Below are 19387 nucleotides of genomic sequence, written 5' to 3' on the forward strand. Positions count from 1 at the left end.
GTGGATTTCTGCAGACATGGGGGAACTTTATGTACCATGTGGACTCAGTGATCTGGGACCCTTAAAAGATTGTGGTTGGAAGCATGCCCCATTAAACTCAGTGGGGCATTTCTGAGGAGACATGCATAAGATTGCACTATGTCTTTTTAAAGAAACCTATTTCTAATTTTTGTCATTATAGAAGTTTGAAGTTGCAGATGACAGAAGTATTCTAAACAAGGAAGCCAAGTGCAATTTTTAATTCATGACCCAAGTCCATGAAGTCTAGTCTCATGGTAAATGTTTTTCACACTTCTAGGTGGTCATTTATTAATGTTTGCAAATCCCAGCTGTAGTCTGAATATCTGAGTTAGCTACAACTCTGCACTTCATGATACCTTTCCAGGGTCACACTCAGAATGCATGCTATTCACTCCTGCTCCAGAAAATGAGCTCATGTAAATAGTTTCATAACATTCATCTTATCAATCCAAGAGCTTCAGCACAATATTTTATACCTTGACTTCTGAATGACAAGACAACTGCGCTTGTTTATCTCCGGGTTATTCCGAATCTATCACTGGTCATGGGCAAGAGAACAGTTGCTGGTGACTAGAGAACTTCAAGCACAACAAAACGTCTTGTCGCACTTTAGAGACTAAGCAAAGAATTATCATAGCCTACACTTCTGTGAACTAGATGAAAAGGGATCTAGTCCATGGAAGCTTATGCTGCAGTATATCTGTTGGCCTTTTAAGGCATCACAATACTGTTTGTATGCTGCAGCATACAACTAACATGGCTTTCTTCCTGTGAACTGCCATCTGGCCCTTCTCCTCCAAGAACCATGTTCTACAGCCATCTCCATCAGGTTGCAAAATAGGGGGAGGCAAAGCAGAAAGGCCCCTCCATCAGCCCAAGGTGGACTAGCTCCCATCTTGTCCCTTCTCTCTGTTAACTTTTCTTTTCTTTTCTTTTTTTTACTGTGAGCCCCTGGGGATATTATTGGTGGGTTTTTTTTAATCCTATATAAACAAATTAACTTCAGACAAAATGTAAATTCTCTGCAATGGAGCTTTAAAAAGGAGTCTCTCCTGTGGATAAAGGACATCTTAATCCCTGCCAGCTGAATCCTGTACCTCTGGCTAGGATCACAGGCAGCAGGCCAGCTATGGCTCTAGCATCTCATACCCCCTTCCACTTCCACTATTGTGCAAATGTGCTGCATCAAAGTACAGTGTAGAAGAATCAATGGTTGAAAATATTCCCAGGCTCCAGTATAAGGATTTGTGCATGACTCCAGCATCCGCCACACAGGATCCAGATACATTACTTCATTAACCATAGGTCCTAATGAGACTGTTTTTAATTTAGTAGTAGTAGTAGTAGTAGTAGTAGTAGTAGTAGTAGAAGAAGAAGAAGAAGAAGAAGAAGAAGAAGAAGAAGAACAACAACAACAACAACAACAACAAGAAGATTCCAATTTTTTAAAATGTACTGCATGTATTTACCACAACGATTTTCATCTTCACCATTAGGGCAATCATTCACTCCATCACACCACTGAGATGGTGTTACACATACTCCTGCAGTGCCACAGTGTATCTTAGAGCCAGAACAACTGTCTGTCGCTGAAGAGAGATAAATAGATATAGGAAATCAGTGAGATTACTGGGAAGCAATACAGCCAGCCAAAAGGCACCATGACAAAACTGTTTTTAATATTCCATTATCACAGCCTAGTATAAACAAAGTGAGGAGACATATTTCCACTATTAACTTCCTTGGGTTTCAGAGCAGTTTTAAAAGTTTTTTTTAAAAAGTGCATCTTATGTTGTGCTGCCATACAAAGAGTAAAACAACCAGCAATTTAACAGAGAGTCATAATGAATTAGAATAGCATGCTTTACCATAAGGAGAGCATGTATTCGTTTTGAAACAAATGGGGGGGGGTGAATGGGGCCCATTCAGTTCACCTTTCATTCATTCTGAAACACATCATCATAATTTTGCATGAACAACAAATGGGTTACTCATTCTGACTGGGGGAGATGTAAATACCCAGCAAAATCCCACCCTTTTATGGCTTTTGCCCATCAGCTATCTTCCAGGTTTCAGGGCCTTTATGATGCTAATATATTAATTTAGTAATGCTTTAAGAGTCCAAGGACAAATTTAAACTTGCATCCTGGAAGCTGGCTGCTGCAGGGCAAAAATCTACACATACACACCCCACATACACACAGTGGACCTGGGTGCCCATCAGCCCAGTTGCCCCTAGAAACAATAGTAAGTGAAAGAGTTCTGAAAACAAAGAGTAACAGAGTAGTGAACCAAAGGTTATTTTAATGAACACCACATGAGTTTAATAGCAAAATTAATAATAAAGACTGCAGTATACATACAGTACCTAATGATCACTGAAACTGATAATTCAAGCAACAGTGGTTTACAGGGAAAGCTTATTAGAAAAGCAAAGTATCAAATTATATTTGATACCTTGTACATACAGAACATTTTATGAAAGGCAGTCAAGCTGGCCAACCTTTATTTACTAAACATCTCAAGGACAATGGTAAAGAGCAAGCAAGGACAGCCTACACTCAACCAGTGTCATTCTCAGAAGGAAATGTAAGTCTCTTTAAAATACCGTTAAGTGCTCCAAAAATTCCACACTCAGCAGTATGTAAAGTATATTTAAAACTGTGTACATTCTCAATATGCATACTGAGAAAGAAATTAGCCAATGTTTAAAGCTTAGTCAACCAACTTGTTCAGTTTTATATTTTTGATGCCTCAAAACCTCTCTGAACACAATCTGCTCGCTTAGACATTTGTAAGGGCACATGTTGCATTCCATATAGATGAATCAAAGTTCATCACTCCATAGCAGATTCCTCCCAAACCCTGCTTCCCTGTCATCATGTTGGATAAGTGATATTTAACAAGTGTGAGTGACCTATGAATGGTCAAAGGAAGCCGGATATCCAGGCATACTGAACAAGGTGTAAAAGAGAAAATAAAATCCCAATAGGCTAGTGCTAATTCTGTTTCGCTTTTGAAGTATTTCTAGCTTAATGGTACAATTTTGGCCTAACAAGATTGCCCCATGTCAAAAAGCAGGGTTTTCACTCCTTCAGCACGACTGGGGTTTTTCCTATCTAAAAGGCAAATATTTGGTCAATTTTCCTTTGCTGAACAGCTTGCTCTTGGATAAAGAGTTTCTAGGTATGCCAGATTCCAACACAAGTCTCCTCCCTTTTCCCTTGTGGCTGTCTTCCAAGATGGAGATGTGCTTGTTTCTGTCTTTAGAAATGGGGTGAACAGAATGTCTTGGACGTAAGGTATCTTGCCTACAGTGGCAAATTATCGTGTGATCAATTGATTGTGTTGGTAAGACGGTTACATTTTATATCTGTTCTCTGGGTAAACTGGGGCAAATACATTATAAGTTAGTAAAGGATTGGTTTATTGAGCAAAGAGGTGCTGATTTTCTTATATTTAGCAGGGGAGACAACTGGCCCTATGCAGTCCCAGCACAGCATCCCTCCAGTGGTTGTTGCTAGTGTACCTTACATTTCTTTTCAGATTTTAAGTCCTTTTGGGACAGGGAACAATCTTATGTTTTCTTATTTTTCTATGTAAACCTCTTTGAACACTTTTGTTGAAAAGTGATATTTAATATTAATTAGTAGCAGCACTTGGCGGGTTGGTTCTAGTTTGTTCTATATACAGACAATAGCTCTATTAAAAACTTAAACATTTAGTGCCATACTGATCAGACCCCTTGGAAGAGCTCCAATCAATTCAAAGAGCAAGTTACATTGCTTTTTATTTCATCTGAAGGTTAATAAAGGAAAATGAAAAAATAACTAGCTATAACTGGGCTATGATTAGCTAACTCTGCCTGAAAATTCCTAGGGAAGGGAATGTTTTGAGCAACTCATCAGGATAATCTGAATTGGCTTGTAAGTGAAACTGGGAGCACTGAGGACAGAGGGCATCTCACAGAGCAGCATATTTAGGCAGACACACTGGAGCTTGTCTCTAGGGAAAGCTGAGGGGGCAGGTTTTGTGGCTCAATTCAGGAGGCCTTCAAGAAACCGTGTCAGTCCCAGACCTCTTGCCTAAGCACTTTAATCTTCAGCATTGGAATACTTGCCATGGAATCTTCCATGATTTTTAGTAAGGGGATGGTTAAGGAGGCTTTCTTAGCTGCCCAAGATGAACTGAAGCTTTTATACATTTTGGGGGCCATAAAACCTTTGTCCATAGTAACCAGAAATACACAGATTAATGTACAATAATGTCAGATATTACTTTTGATTTAACACTAGACTAAATTTGTTCCAACCTCAAAAGCTCCAAGGTTGCAGAATATGGATTGTGGTTACGGGGGGTGGGGGAGAGCACAAAACAATAGCATCAGGGACTTAAGAGCATAATCATAGTTTAAGAATGTAATAATGTAATAATGAATAGGGGAAAATCATCATTCAGGCTTGGCAAGGCAAAATTGTGTCATGCGATCTCAGCAGAAATTTTTCATTCAGGCACAAATACATCCTTATATCCCCTGCTAACTGAGCAAAGAGGCACCTTTTAAAAGTTGTGATTCTCTTATATTTAGCAGGGGGAGAGCAACTGGCCCTATCCATCCCCAGCACAGCATCCCTCCAGTGGCTGCTGCTGGTGTCTTATGTTTCTTTTTGAGATGTGAGCCCTTTGGGGACAGGGAGCCATTTTATTCATACCTTTGTAAACACGCTTTGGGAACTTTGATTGAAAAGTGGTATATAAATATTTGTCATATTCATATCCTTACCATAGAACCAGATGAGGACACCTGCAATTGCAGCTCCCAGCAGTATTATTGTAATGAATAAAATGAGGCACAGAGTTTTCCTGATTCCTAGGATTTAAAGAGGGGGAGAAGCGCATATGTAAAATCTTGTTTGACGACAATGTCTATCTGTACATTTCTATAAGTTTAAAAGGGAAACTATCCAATACGTTCCTGTGGCATTATCACCTCACTGAACCTCCTTGGCCAACTAACCCTATTCATATATTTTGCATATCAATGGATTCAAGAGATCTTTCAAAGCCCTGGTTCATATGTTTTAAATATCCCCAACATGAAGCAGCCCTCCTGCCACAGCTACAAGGTGCAGAGCAAAATATGAGCTGGAGCATCCATGCCCCGGGAAGTAGTACTACTCATATAATTCAGTCATTTTCTTTGAGAGAGGGGGGAAATCTGGAAGATCAGATGTCAGTGCAGGTAACCTGCAGAACATGCTTACTTACATCAAATCTCAGGGTTTTTTAAAGTAACTTAGAAGCAAAGCTTACTTGGTGTGCAGATTTTTGTAGATGAAGACACTGGCTGTGTTATTGCTGGCACTGGAGTGGACTGTTCAGTAGGAACTCTTTGAACATAACGTGGCACTGATGGTGGATAATATGGAGGTGGATGGTTGTAATAACCACTAATGTGACTTGGAGGAACCATGTTTTCTGGCTGATAGGCATAATTTTCATAATATGGAGGTGGCCGCTAAAACAACAGTTGGGTGAAATAATGTTAGTACCAAACAAAAGGACAAAATGATGAAGACAGCAGCTCAGATCGTTTTTAAAAAGGCACTGTTCTCAAATTTCTTACTTGCACTAGTAGTACACTGAATTCCATTGGACCAGTACAGAATAATGATTTTAGGACAGTAGAAATGCAGGTGGTCTTAAACACAAAATTAAATTCCTAGGTGTATAAGAATAGGTTAGTAAGTTGAACAAAACTATTTTGTGACACAGAGCTGAACTCTTGCCTTGTTCAGTGAGAAGCCAATGGTCTGTGTGCTGAATGCTGATGCGTTCAGAAGCATCTGTTCATTGAATTAATTTGAGAAAATATTTTGAATGAACACCAAGTAATTTTAGATGCTTTGGGTTACTGATATTTGCCTTTAAAAACATGCAAAGGGGTTTTTAAAAGAAAACCCTACTTGCTGTAGGTATTTCAGAATTCTATTGTAAAGCCATTTAACAACTGTATTTACCAAAGTCACATTCCAAAGTTAATAATTATGAATAACTACTCTACAAGATCATTTCTAGCTTTCTGTTACATCTAGGATATCACTAGCCCAGTAAAACATTCTGGAGATCATTATCAGAACTTTATTATCCTCCACTACATCCAAACTAATGCTGTGGGGGAGAAGTGATTTTTGTCAACCTCAAGGACACATTTTGGGTGTTAGAGGGAAGGGGAGATTAACAGAAAAATCACTCCACCCATAGCACCAGCACAGAGAGTCTAGATTTCAGCCCTCATTTCATTTGTATGTATATTAACTGCTGAGAATCTTCAATTGTTTTGTTCCTGTTTATTTGATGCAATTTGAAAATGTTTGTTCCTTTAAGGAAAATCAAAACAAGAAGTTTTGGGAAAGGGCTTAACAGTTCTAGTACCAGAACTTGTGCCCTTGCTCTGATGTTATGACTGTCTGAGTAAACATCAGTGTTGCTTACACACACACACACACACACACACACACAAACACACACACACACACACACACACACCAGGGGGTGGGGTGGGGGGGACATAGGAAGCTGCCTTATACAGACTGGCCACTGGTTCATCTACCTCATTGTCTACACTGATTGGCAGCTGCTCTTCAAGGTTACAGGCAGCAGGCTCTTCCAGCCCTACCTGAAGATGCCAGGAAGTGAATCTGGGACCTTCTGCATGCAGATGCTCTTCCACTGAGCTATGGCTCGATCCCCTAAGGGAAATATCTTACAGCACTCGCATGTAATCTCCCAAGGCAGACCCTGCTTAGCAAAGGGTTCATGCTCAATACAAGACAATTCATGCTTGCTACCACAAGACCAGCTCTCGTCCCCCATGGGTACTTGCACTGTATCGCCAGAGCACCAAGAGCCTCATTATACAGTGTTCTAGCAGCATTTTAAAGCTAGGATAGAAGGAAAGATAAGCTATCACAAATCCACATATTTTTAAGCACCCCTAAGATAGGGTTGCCACTTTAAGTGGCGCAGTGGGGAAATGCTTGACTAACAAGCAGAAGGTTGCCAGTTTGAATCCCCACTGCTACTATATCGGGAAGCAGTGAAATAGGAAGATGCTGAAAGGCACCATCTCATACTGCATGGGAGGAGGCAATGGTAAACCCCTCCTGTATCCTACCAAAGAAAACCACAGGGCTCTGTGGGCGCCAGGAGTCAAAATTGACTTGACGGCACACTTTATCTTTAAGACAGGGTTTTCCCTGACAGAGGGCAACACAGGACAAGCAGACACTACCCACTTGCCAGAGCAATTTTTCAATTTAGGTAAAGAAAAAAGATACTGTGTGCACTGCTATAGCTCAAGCAATTACTGTATTACAGTCTACCTAACATACTATAATAGGGTGCATGGTGCTAAGGACCCAAACCTTCCTGCCTTTGGGGCCGCCTCACTCACTTCTCCTGCCTTGCTGGCCAGCCAGTCCTGGGGGTGCAGCCCATCACGCTGGAAAAGAGGGTGTGCATGCATGTCCTCACAGGCTCCTGGGCCCAAAGGAAGGAGGACAGGCCTGGGAACCAGAAGAGCAGTGGTCGCAGCAGGAGGAGCATCAGCCAGCCGATGGAAGGAGAAAGGATGTGGCTCCCAGGTGCCCCCCACCCCACCCGCTGCCTCTTTCCTTTGGGCCCAGGAGCCTATGGAAAGCAGGGAGGGTAGTCCTGGGAACTGGGCAAGTGGAGGCAAGAGGAGCAGTGGTGTGGCAGCAGCCAGCAGTGGCAGAAGCAGTGATGGTGGGGGCACTTGCTGGCCAGCATGTCAAAGGGCAGGCGGTGTTCACTACATGAACATGGCCCGTTCTCCCTTCATTATGCCACTGACTATATCCCCCCCTGGTAAATTTAGATGCAGTTTCTTTAACCTCATAAAAAGAGTACCCATAATTTTGAAGTTTTGCTATTCTAATGTAATGGTCAAGGGAGGATGTGGATATTTTATTTTGACTAAGTAATACATATTAAAATTAAGTTTTAATGGGACAGGTCATCCCTCACCCTCCCCATACACTTCTACAAAAGAACAAAGTATGGCATACGGAGCTTTGAAACAGATTCACATACCTGATCAAATGCCATCTTGATTTTCAGCAGGAAGCCTTTGGCAATTTTGTGTTAAGCCTGTGAAAAGACCATATGTGGTTTTTTAAATGTCAGAAACACAATGTTAGAGTTTGGGGTTGTTGCATCACTTTTGGGGGGCTGACCATGTGCATAAGACCAAATAAGGATGGTGATGTTTTCCAGAATTTCCAGCTAAATGAACCCTCTGCTGATTTGGATGCTCTCACAGGTATCCATGCATACAGACTGACACTCGGTACAACTGACTTTTTAAAGTTACCATAGCTATCCTTACATGTTAGATCGCCTAGTGTAGCTGATTTGATAGTTTTTGACCAAGTCTTGTCATTTCTACAAACATGGTGGAATTTTTAAAAAAACACCCTTTAAATATAGGCTGCTTTTGGCTATAGTCTGTTTATGTTTTACTACTGATGTTTTATTGTATTTCCATTTTGTCATGTTGTAAACAGTTTACAAGGCAGGCAGGATGTAAATCATTTGAAACAAAGAGAGTCAGAACCAAGGTATAATGGCAAGCATGCTGAGAGAACACCCTTTCTCTTCTTATAGAAGTACAATCGAATGTAATAAGCTCCATTTTTGCCTAATCAATTTTTACTCACCTGCACAATTCTACCATTTTGTCAAGTGGGCGAAACTATACTGCCTTAACTAAGTAACAGCTGACAAAACTTGGTGGGGTTTTTTCTATTTTGAAACCTGATACAATACTGCAGTTGTAGTTTACCTGCCCTAAATACCTGTTGGTTAGTAATGTTTGTTCCCCCATCCCACAGTTGTTAAACATGAGCATTTCCCTTAACTATAATCATGAAGCCACTCAAAAGTATTCCATCTATAGCAGCTAGTCACCCCTTTGTGATAGAGGCATTAATACTCTAATTCTTAAGTCATGAATTAGCAATAATTAGTTAGTTACTTAGTACATACACTGGCCCAAACATCTGTCTGTGGGTGGTTTGCAGCAACATGCAACAACTTAAAACAAAAATTAAAACCTTAACACATTTTAAAACCACAAGTCTCATTTAAAAGCTTGGGTGAATAAATATCTCTTTAGAGACTTTTTTTTAAAGATTGTCAGAGATGGAGAGGCTCTTATTTCAGCAGGGAGCACATTCCAGGGTCTCAGGGCAGCAACAGAGAAGGCCGGGCCCTGTGTAGCCACCAGATGAGCTGGTGCAGACAAATCTCTCCAGATGATCTCAATGAGTAATGGGGCTCATAATAGAGATGACATTCTCTTAAATACCCAGGGCCTAAGCTGTTTAGGGCTTTATAGCTTATACCACACTGTATTTTTATTTATTTATTTAACATATTTTTATACCACCCAAAACTTATGTCTCTGGGTGGTTTACAACAAGATAAAAACAACATTAAAACATAAGTTAAAAACAAAAAACAAGAAATTTTAAAAAAACAATTTAAATTTTTTTAAACAATATTCTAAAACAACATTAAACACAATCAAAACAGTATCAGTTAAAAGCCTGGGTGAACAGATGCATCCTTAAAGACTTTTTAAAGATTGTCAGAGATGGGGAGGCTCTTATTTCACTAGGGAGCACATTCCAAAGCCTCAGGGCAGCAATGGAAAAGGCCCATCCCTGAGTGGCCACCAGACAAGCCAGTGGCAAATGCAGACGGACCTCTCTGGATGATCTCAGTGGGTGGTGGGATTCATGACGAAGATGACATTCTCTTAAATACTCAGGACCCAAGCTGTTTAGGGCTTTATAGGTTATAACTAACACCTTGTATTTTGCCCAGAAACACATTGGCAGCCAGTGTAACTCCTTCAATATAGGAGTGATATGGTCTCTCCTAGATGTCCCAGAGACCAACCTGGCTGCTGCATTCTGAACCAACTGTAGTTTCTGGACTACGTACAAGGGCAGATCCACATAAAGCACATTACAGTAATTCAGTCTGGAGGTTACCAGCAGACGTACCACTGTTTTGAGGTCATCTATCTCAAGAAAGGGACACAGCTGGTGTATCAGCCAAAGCTGATAGAAGGCACCTCTGGCCATCTCCTCAACGTGGGACACCAGGGAGAGACTTGGATCCAGAAGCATCCCCAGACTGCAAACCTGTTCCTTCTGGGGAAGTGTGACCCCATCCAGAACTGGCAGATCAAAATTGTCTCCCGAGTTTCGACCCCGCACAATGAGTACCTCTGTCTTATCTAGATTCAGTCTCCATTTGTTATCCCTCATCCAAACCCATTACCAACTCCAGACAGGCATTTAGGGAGGTTATGGCCTCTCCCGATGATGCTGACATGGAGAAATAGATTTGGGTGTCATCAGCATACTGATAACATCCTGCACCTGATGGTCTCTCCCAGCAGTTTGATGTATAGTAGATGTTAAAAAACATCAAAGACAATACAGAGCACTGAGGGACACCATACAAAAGTTCAGATTTTGAAGAACAACAGTCTCCAAGGGACACCATCTGGAACCTGCCCGAGAGGTAGGAGCGGAAACCACTGCAGAGCAGTGCCTCTCACTCCCAACACTCTCAGACGCTCCAGAAGGATACTATGGTCTATAGTACTGAAAGCCTCTGAGAGGTCCAAAAGGACCAAGAGTCACACTTCCTCTGTCAATTCCCAACTGGAGATCATCCATCAGGCTGACCAAGGCAGTCTCCATCCCATAGCCAGCCCGGAAGCCAGTTTGAAATGGGTCTAGATAATCCGTTTCCTCCAAGACTGTCTGGAGCTGGGAGGCCATCACCCTCTCAATTACCTTGCCTAACCACGGAAGGTTGGAGACAGGCCTGTAGTTACTCAGCTCTGAGGGATCCAACGTAGGCTTCTTCAGAAGCGGTCTAATAATTGCCTCAAGACTAGGAGGCATCCTATCTTCCCTCAGAGACGCATTTATAATCTCTACCAGGCCTTCTACAACAACTGCCCTGCCAGATAGTATAAGCCATGTCAGGCAAGGGTCAAGAGAACAGGTAGTAGGCCGCACCGTTCCAATCAGCTTGTCCACATCCTCAGGAGTCACAAACTGGAATTGATCCAACCTAACCACACAAGAGGAGTTACTGGACACATCTACATCAGACACTGAAGTAATTGTGGAGACGGAGTCTAAGTCGGCCCAAATACGAGAGATTTTATCCACAAAGAATTCATCAAACACGGCACAGCAGGTGATAGATGGTTCCAGATTCTGATTCAAGGGAGGAGGGGCACATACTAGCCCTCTCACAATGCTGAACAACTCCACCGGATGTGAACTTGCGGATGCAATACGGGCAGAAAAGAATTGCTTCTTTGCCGCACATATCGCCTGAGCATAGGTCTTCAAATGAGCTCTATGTTGCAATCTGTCGGATTCAAGCAGAGTCTTTCTCCACTTGCACTCCAATCGTCTACCTCACCACTTAAGCCCCCATAGTTCTTCTGTATACCAAGGGGCCAGTTTTGAAGCGGGTCGGAGAGGACGCTTAGGAGCAATCATGTCTACTGCCCTGGTGAGTTTGCTGTTCCAATTCTCCACCAGGGCATCAACAGGATCACCAGCAGAGCCAACAATAAATCCCTCCAAGGCTTCTTGAAATCCTATTGGATCCAATAACCTTCTTGGGTGGACCCAATCCTAATAGGTCCCTCACCCCTGCGAAGGTGGGAAGTGATTGTGAGTCCAACCTTAACCAGATGGTGGTCCGTACATGACAATGGGGAAATCACAGGATTCCCCACCCACGGAACACCACCCTGATCAGAGTGAAAGACCAAATCAAGCTTGTGACCAGCAATGTGTGTCAGCCCAAAACCACTTGGGATAGGCCCATAGTTGTCATGGCCGCTATGAACTCCTGAGCCACCCCAGACAAATTGGTCCCAAAGTGAACATTGAAGTCCCTCAGCACTGCAAGCCTGGGGAACTCCACCACCAAGTCCGAGACCAAGTCTGTCAGCTCAGTTAGGGACGCCATTGAGCAGTGGGGCGATCGGTACACCAAGAGAAGTCCCAGTCTATCCCTGGCCCCCAGACTTAAGTACACACATTCGATATGGTTTGACACTCTAACAGGGATCCTGGTAAGGGAAAGGTTATTCTTATAGACCACAGCCACTCCACCTCCCCGCCCACAGTCCCTCACCCACTCTTCAACAGAGTACCCTGGAGGGAGAAGCTGGGATCACACTGAGCCCCCAGCTCCCCCAACCAGGTTGGTATGTATTACCATTTTGCCCAGAAACATATTGGTAGCCAGTGTAGTTCTTTTAATATAGGAGTAATATGGTCTCTTCAAGATGACCCAGGGACCAACCTGGCTGCTGCAGTCTGTACCAACTGCAGTTTCCGGACTACATACAAAGACAGCTCCATATAAAGAGCACATTGCAGTAGTCAAGTCTGGAGGTTACCAGCATACTGTTCTGAGGTCATTTATCTCAAGTAACGGATACAGCTGGTGTATCAGCCAAAGCTAATAGAAAGCACCTCTGGCCACTGCCTCAACCCGACACACCAAGAAGAGGTTTGGATCCAGAACAATTCCAAAGAACTCATATTTTTGACAGTCAACTATACAACTATATGACCTACATGTTAAAAAAAAATGTGCATCAAAAGCTAGCATGGCATTCAGGATGGATTTACACATTCCTTGACCATGCATAATCCAAAGGATCACATACTAGGGGTGCTCATGGAACATGGTTTGAGGTCCGGTCTAAATTCGGACTAGACTGCGGTCTGGTGGACCAATTCGGCCGAACCTCAAACTAGTCTGACCAATGTCAAATCGGTCTGACATGCACCCGGCATGCACACGCGTGCCCGGTACTTCTAGCCACTTCTGGCCGAAAAGGGGAAGGGTCAGCAGGGAGGTATACTGCCACCCCAAAATATTTTGCAGGACTCAAGCGCCAGTGGGTGGGGAGGGATAAGTGCACCCTCCCCCGCCCTTAAAGTCCTAATCCCCCCCACCGCCGAATCTCTGTCTCTGTCTCTGTCTCTGTCTCTGTCTCTGTCTCTGTCTCTGTCTCTGTCTCTGTCTCTGTCTCTGTCTCTGTCTCTGTCTCTGTCTCTGTCTCTGTCTCTGTCTCTGTCTCTGTCTCTGTCTCTGTCATTTTTAAAGAAAAAACTTGCTACTAAATATTTGCAGATAATACACATTGTGTTACTTCTAACTGCTTAGCATTACACTGTATGTGTTTTGTTTATATACTGGGGGTTTTTTTGCTGGTTTTTGTTGCCATATGTTGGAACTATTTTTGTATTCTTATTTTAGCTCTGATCTATTGACCACAATAAAAACTTGATGATGAACTGATTCTACTTCCTAGGTTCTGAGATCCATGGCCCTGTTAATCCCAGTAGCTAGCGATAGTTGTCATGCTTAACTAACTAGCCCCCAGACCAAACAACACATAAAAAACAAACAATGGTTAACCAGTGAGTTCTTCAGTTGTTAACCAGTAAGTAAACCAAAATGTGACAAAGACACCATATGCCTCAAATGTTATTTCCTCAAAATAAATCTAAAACCCAGGTAATGCTGCCCTGGAACTTCTTAACTACTCAGGAAAGTTGGGAGTGCCCATCAATTGTGTGGTGATTTTTTAAAAAACCACTCTCCAAATATACATAATCTTTTAATGGTGTTTTGAAACTTCACAGTACAATTCAAATACCACATATTCTTCTTGCACCAGATATGTGAAACTGCAGAAAACAAAAAGCAAACATTGTGTTCTCCACACATTAAAAAAAAATCAAATCAATAAATGGTTAGAAAAGCTTCTCATCTCACCATATACAAACATTGTTTCCTGCACCATGTATACATTTTTCACAATAATTTGTTTGCTGAAGCCCAAATCTTTCAAAGTGCTTTCCCTCTGAGTCAGCAACACATACTCAGGCCAGTAATTAACAGTTCTACCTATAACACCTTTTAAAAAGCCAACAAGGAAGTACAAAGTCAATACTAAGCACATACCAGTGAAATGATTAAGTGGCACAAGAGCAGGAGCCTGAAATAAAAAATCAAAGTAACACTGTGTTACCAACCTAAGACATCAAGGACTTAGATTGCATGCATAGTAGACACTCATGTTGTTGAGTTAGCCTTTATAGCAGTTTGTGTAAGCTTTAGAAGAAGCCCTTAGAATGAGCCTATGACTAGGTTCTGTAACCCCTTTGCATGGTCCTCTGGGTTGATGGCATCCATCACCACAGGGCTATTGGAGGCCATTTTGTTGAGTCTCAGGTTGGCCTTAGCTAACATCTTCTGTGTCCATCTAGACAGGTTGATGGCCTCTTCCATAGTGGGCAAGGACTTCAAACCATTATTGGCATAGAAGTAGCTCTCTACAAACCTCCTGGCATCCTTTCCATGCTTTCTCTCATTTTTGCGCTGTTCGATGGAGTCCATAGTTGGCTACAGCAGAAGACTGGTCATTTCCCAAGACACGCACTTGCATGTGATACTCAGTAATCTGCCTGTTGTGGTTGTCGCTGTACCACAGGAATCTCAAGTTGTAGTAGTTGTCTTTCTTGACATTGAAGGACTAAAACATCTGCTGGATATCAGTGGTTCCTTCCTAAATCGGATGAGTATTCCTAGTAAGTTGTGGATCAAGTCTGCTCCAGTAAGGGGAATGCCATTCAAGGAAGTTCCTTGGAACTGGGCACTAGCATTGAAGGCCACTCTTATTTGTCCTGGTTGTGGGTGGTACACTCCAAAGTGATAGAGGTACCAGCATTCTTCCCCTTTCTTAAGGGAAGAAGCTAATTCAGCATGCTTGTTCAGCAGTATGTTCTGCATGAAGGTGAAAAAAAGGGCCTTCATGTCTGGATTCTTCTCCAAGGTGCAGTGTAGGGAAGCTAGTCAGCATAACGAGAGCCAGCGTGATGTAGTGGTTAGAGTGCTGGACTAGGACCGGGGAGATCTGAGTTCAAGTCCCCATTCAGCCATGATACTTGCTGGGTGACTCTGGACCAGTCACTTCTCTATCAGCCTAACCTACTTCACAGGGTTGTTGTGAGGAGAAACTTATGTAGTACTGGGCTCCTTGGAGGAAGAGCGGAATATAAAATGTAAAAAAATAAAATAAATAAAATAAATAACACGGATTCTTGCTTATTAGGCAGGCATTGTCTCTATGTGTGGAATGGAAATGGAGTGACGGAGCTGTTAAGATTCATCCTTGCAGAACTCTCCATCCATTATCTTCAAGAACACTTGGTCCTCTGTTGATAGGACCTCAACTTGTTATCAGTAGATGCCAGGTTCTTTGTCTCTGACTGTCTATGGGCAGCCATGACTTAGTTTGTGGAGAAATCTTCCTTGACTCTCACGTAATCAAAGCATGACACCTGCTTCATCTCTGAAGCTTCTACAATGCAGGTATGTGCATTGTAGTTCTGGTTTGTCCAACTTGTGCCCACTATGACCAGCCCAGGCTTAGTCTCTGAGCATAGGGGGCATTGTAAGGACTGTAGCGCAGGCTGCGTACCTTGAGAATTCTGGGAATGTCTCTTCCCAACAGGAGCAGGAGCATCTGCTGCAAGTGGGGGCAGGTGATGCACAATTGGGTGTGGATAGTGTGGATAGTGTAGTGTCTAGTGTGGAATTTCACACCTGTTGTCTGGTATCCAATCACATTATCTGCATGGGGAGAAGTATCTTGACTCTGCCTCTGATGTGCTCAATCACATAGCTGCTCGCTCATCTGCCTGTGAGTTGCATGATGCCTGCGCACGTTTTGAGAATGTATGGGAACATGCTACCTTGAAGGCCAAACAGGTCAAAGAACTCTGGATGTGCTAATGATTAGTTGCTTTGTTTGTCTAGGACCACGTACATCTTTATTGCTTTCTCTGGCCCTTGCATGGGGAAGACTTTGACTAGGCAAATCTTAGTGCAGGATCCTTTGTTGTGACTTGCTTCATATCTCTCTGTGCATTTGGAAGTGATGTATTCTTGTGAGCCTCCTGTGGTTAGAAAAGCTTCTCATCCCACCATATACAAAGCTTATTTCCTGCATCATGAATATATTTTCCACAAAACTTTATTTGCTGAAGCCCAAATCTTTCCAAGTCCTTTCCCTCCGAGTCAGCAACACAAATTCAGGCCAGCAATGAACAGTTTTACCTATATAACCTGAATATATTTAAAAACACAACAAGGAAGTGCATGTCAAAACCAAGCACATACCAGTGAAATGATTATGTGGCACAAGAGCAGGTGCCTGAAGTAAAAATCAAAGTAACACCATTATAAGCTTTAGTCTTCCTCACCAGCTTTTAGATACTTCTGCTAATCCTTTGCAAATCGTGTTTTTTTAGCGTTCTGTATATCAACAGTTTTCAAGGGCTTACTCATGTTTTTAGCATGCAAGGGTAATTCTAGTAGTGTTATTGTTTCTCAAAAGCCTTTGGCAACTATTCTAAAAGCTGTCATGCAGCAGTTTCAGACACTACACACACCATTCCAGATTATCATAATTGGTCCAAAGCAGTGCAGGCAATTCATGTGTGGACGGATGTTAAGCCCTGTTCAGCCCTGTGATCAGAAGAGAGGGGCCTGTACTTATGGGCAGCATCTGAAAGCACACTTGCAAGCCCCTGCATTCATTGTTACTGTTTGTGTCTGCAGAGACAAATGGTGGGGGGCAAATCTCTCCACAAGTACAACATTTGTCTCCATAAACACTAAATCTGGACAGCAGGGGAGGGGGCTTCCAAGCATGCTCTTAGGGACACCGTACACAAGTACAGCTTCCATAGTTTCAGAGGCTTTAGTATCTGATTAGATTAGGAATGTGTACAAACCTGTCTGGAGGCCCTTTATGGGCCTCTGAACAGATTCGAATACTGGCCAGTTCGAAAGGGGTGTGTGTGTCTGCCTTTAAGGGTGGGGAAGGGTGCATTTACCCCTTCCTCCACTCCCCCCCCCACTGGTGCTCAGTTTCCTCAAAGTCCATCGGGGCAGCAGCGTACCTCCCTGCTGCCCCGTTGCCCCCTTTACCAGATGCAACAGGAAGTACTCGATGCGTGGCCCCAATGGACTTTGAGGAAACTGAGTGCTGGTGGGGGGAAAGCGGAGGGAGGGGTAAGTGCACCCTCCCACGCCTTAAAGGCACACACCTGCCATCTTTGAACAGGGCCCGCCTGATTCCATGCACATCCCTAAATTAGATCAAAGTCAGACCATGGAGATCCAGGATTGCTAAAACTAAGAGACGGGAGGTGGAAACAGAAGATGGAGGCGGCCCTGCTTTGGAACAATTTTGGCCCTCCAGAACTTAGCCCCACTCCTGATCTCCAGGTATTTATTTCTCCCTTTGCATTTTGGAGATATGGCTGTTAAATGCAAATAGCTATGTCATGGGAAAAGAGATAGAATAGGTAAGGATGTAATGGCCAACAATTTGATTGGCACAGAAACAGCACTTACACGAAGTAGTCCTATATGGACACATTTCTTTTTTCAATGTTCTCAAATTAGCAACTTTTTGAATGTGCCAACACACAATTCATAATATATTAGGAAAATTAACAGCTTTTGAAGATACCGAGTTCTCCCCCTCCCCCAAATTATATAAGCTCTTTAGTTTGACCAGCCATTTGAAGAATAAAGTTATACTAGCTTAACCCGCGCAGAGCATCTGCACGCTAGTTGCTCCCCTCATCCCCTGCTACAGCCCCCTCACTTCAGAGATCTCTCCACCCTCACCTAAGCCATGCTCCTGCTCCCCCTCCTCCATCCCATTGCTCCATCCCCCTCACCCCTCTTGGTCGTGGCTGCGGCATTGCTGGCACCGATTGGCCAAACCACAACCCCCTAACCTCACTTGAGCCCCACTCCTGCTCCTCCCTGCAGGAGAAGCAGCACCAGCGGTGCTAGACTGGGCCTTTCTTTGCTGCTGCTGCCGCCATGACCACCAATTCCCCTCAGACTACTGACAGGCCCAGGCCCATCCCTTGCCCTTCCTTCTTTCTCTCTCTTTCTCACTCCTCTGCTTGCCCTCCCCACCTCCTTTCCTGAGTTAACAGATCTTGTTCATCTTGTTTCCTCATCTAATTTGCACAGTGGCAGCCTCCTCCTCCTGAAGGGGCTCTTTCCTCCCACACGACCCCTCTCTTCACATATTCCTGCCCACTATCCTTTTATATAGTTAGATTCCTCTCCTCTACAATCAAGCACATCTTCCAACCAGTAACAGTTCTAACTGACCTTAACCATCACTGGCTCCTCCCACCTATCTGCATATGGAATCCCCACTGCCCAATCACCATGGTACCACAGGCTCCTCCTCCCTATCTGCATATGGAATCCCCACTGCCCAATCACTATGTTGCTTCTGCTCTCACAGGCTCCTCCTCCCTATCTGCATATGGAATCTCCACTGTCCAATTACTACGGTGCTTCTGCTCACGAACTCTCACGAGAGCTGCCATGCATGGGATTAGCCATGGGTACGCCTTAGAGAATTAGACAGATTAGAGAGATAGATAGAGAAATGCATGTACACTACCTGAAAAGGTTTGAAAATTTGCTTGTACTAGAGGCTTGCAATTTTCTGTTTGACTTGGAGAAGTCTGTTAACTCAATCCTGTGGAAAATATATGAAGTGTATTACACAAAAGTTTGAAAATTGTGGTTTAACCATGAAGACAAAGAGGGAGAAAACTGTTCACACATAATGGACAATTTCCATAATGGTAATGGCAGAAACACAACCATTTTGCTACAAGATCTCCACAATTAATGATATATTATCTTTAAATTAAAATTCAGAAACCCTTCTAAACTTTATTAGATATGATATGCCAGTAGAATATAAAACTTATTTTGAATGTAGTCGCAACAGCTTTTTGCAAAAACATATCAAAATGAGATTAATAAAGCAGAACAAGTGGATGAATATTGTTACACTAACTTTGAAAATTTAAAAAAAAACTTAAGTTAAATATGGAGGCCAGTTTCATATTATATAATAAAATAATATCAAATCAATGCCATATTTCTATGTTTGACAGATTAACTATTCCTTTTTAAACTTTATTTTAAAATATTATGTTAGATAACCAAAATTATATTTATAGTATGTATATTTATATCCTCTATAATAAAACCCTTGAGTGTGATCCTGTGCCGCCCGTGTCTTTTTCGGCAGTTCTGGGCATGTGCTTCGCGCATGCCCAGAACTGCCGAAAAAGATACGGCCGCCCAGACACAGGCG

At 42.8% G+C, this 19387-nt stretch overlaps 1 protein-coding gene across 3 annotated transcripts in view; it reads right to left on the reverse strand.

Annotated features, from left to right (window-relative positions):
* The window catches only part of TMPRSS2 (transmembrane serine protease 2), a 43032-nt gene that overhangs the window by 17577 nt on the left and 6068 nt on the right, over positions 1-19387 (reverse strand). For 2 of the 3 annotated variants that reach the window (XM_053304371.1, XM_053304372.1), the window contains exons 2-6: positions 18680-18757; positions 8137-8193; positions 5335-5539; positions 4805-4891; positions 1491-1610 (exon numbers count right to left, since the gene is read on the reverse strand). In XM_053304371.1, coding sequence (XP_053160346.1) covers positions 1491-1610; positions 4805-4891; positions 5335-5539; positions 8137-8151 — 427 coding nt within the window. In that variant the 5' untranslated portion in view covers positions 8152-8193; positions 18680-18757. The remainder of the gene's footprint in view (positions 1-1490; positions 1611-4804; positions 4892-5334; positions 5540-8136; positions 8194-18679; positions 18758-19387) is intronic. The other variant, XM_053304369.1, reaches the window with a different exon arrangement.

This window comes from Hemicordylus capensis, chromosome 3 (genome assembly GCF_027244095.1).
Source record: "Hemicordylus capensis ecotype Gifberg chromosome 3, rHemCap1.1.pri, whole genome shotgun sequence".
Classification (NCBI taxonomy): Eukaryota; Metazoa; Chordata; class Lepidosauria; order Squamata; family Cordylidae; genus Hemicordylus; species Hemicordylus capensis.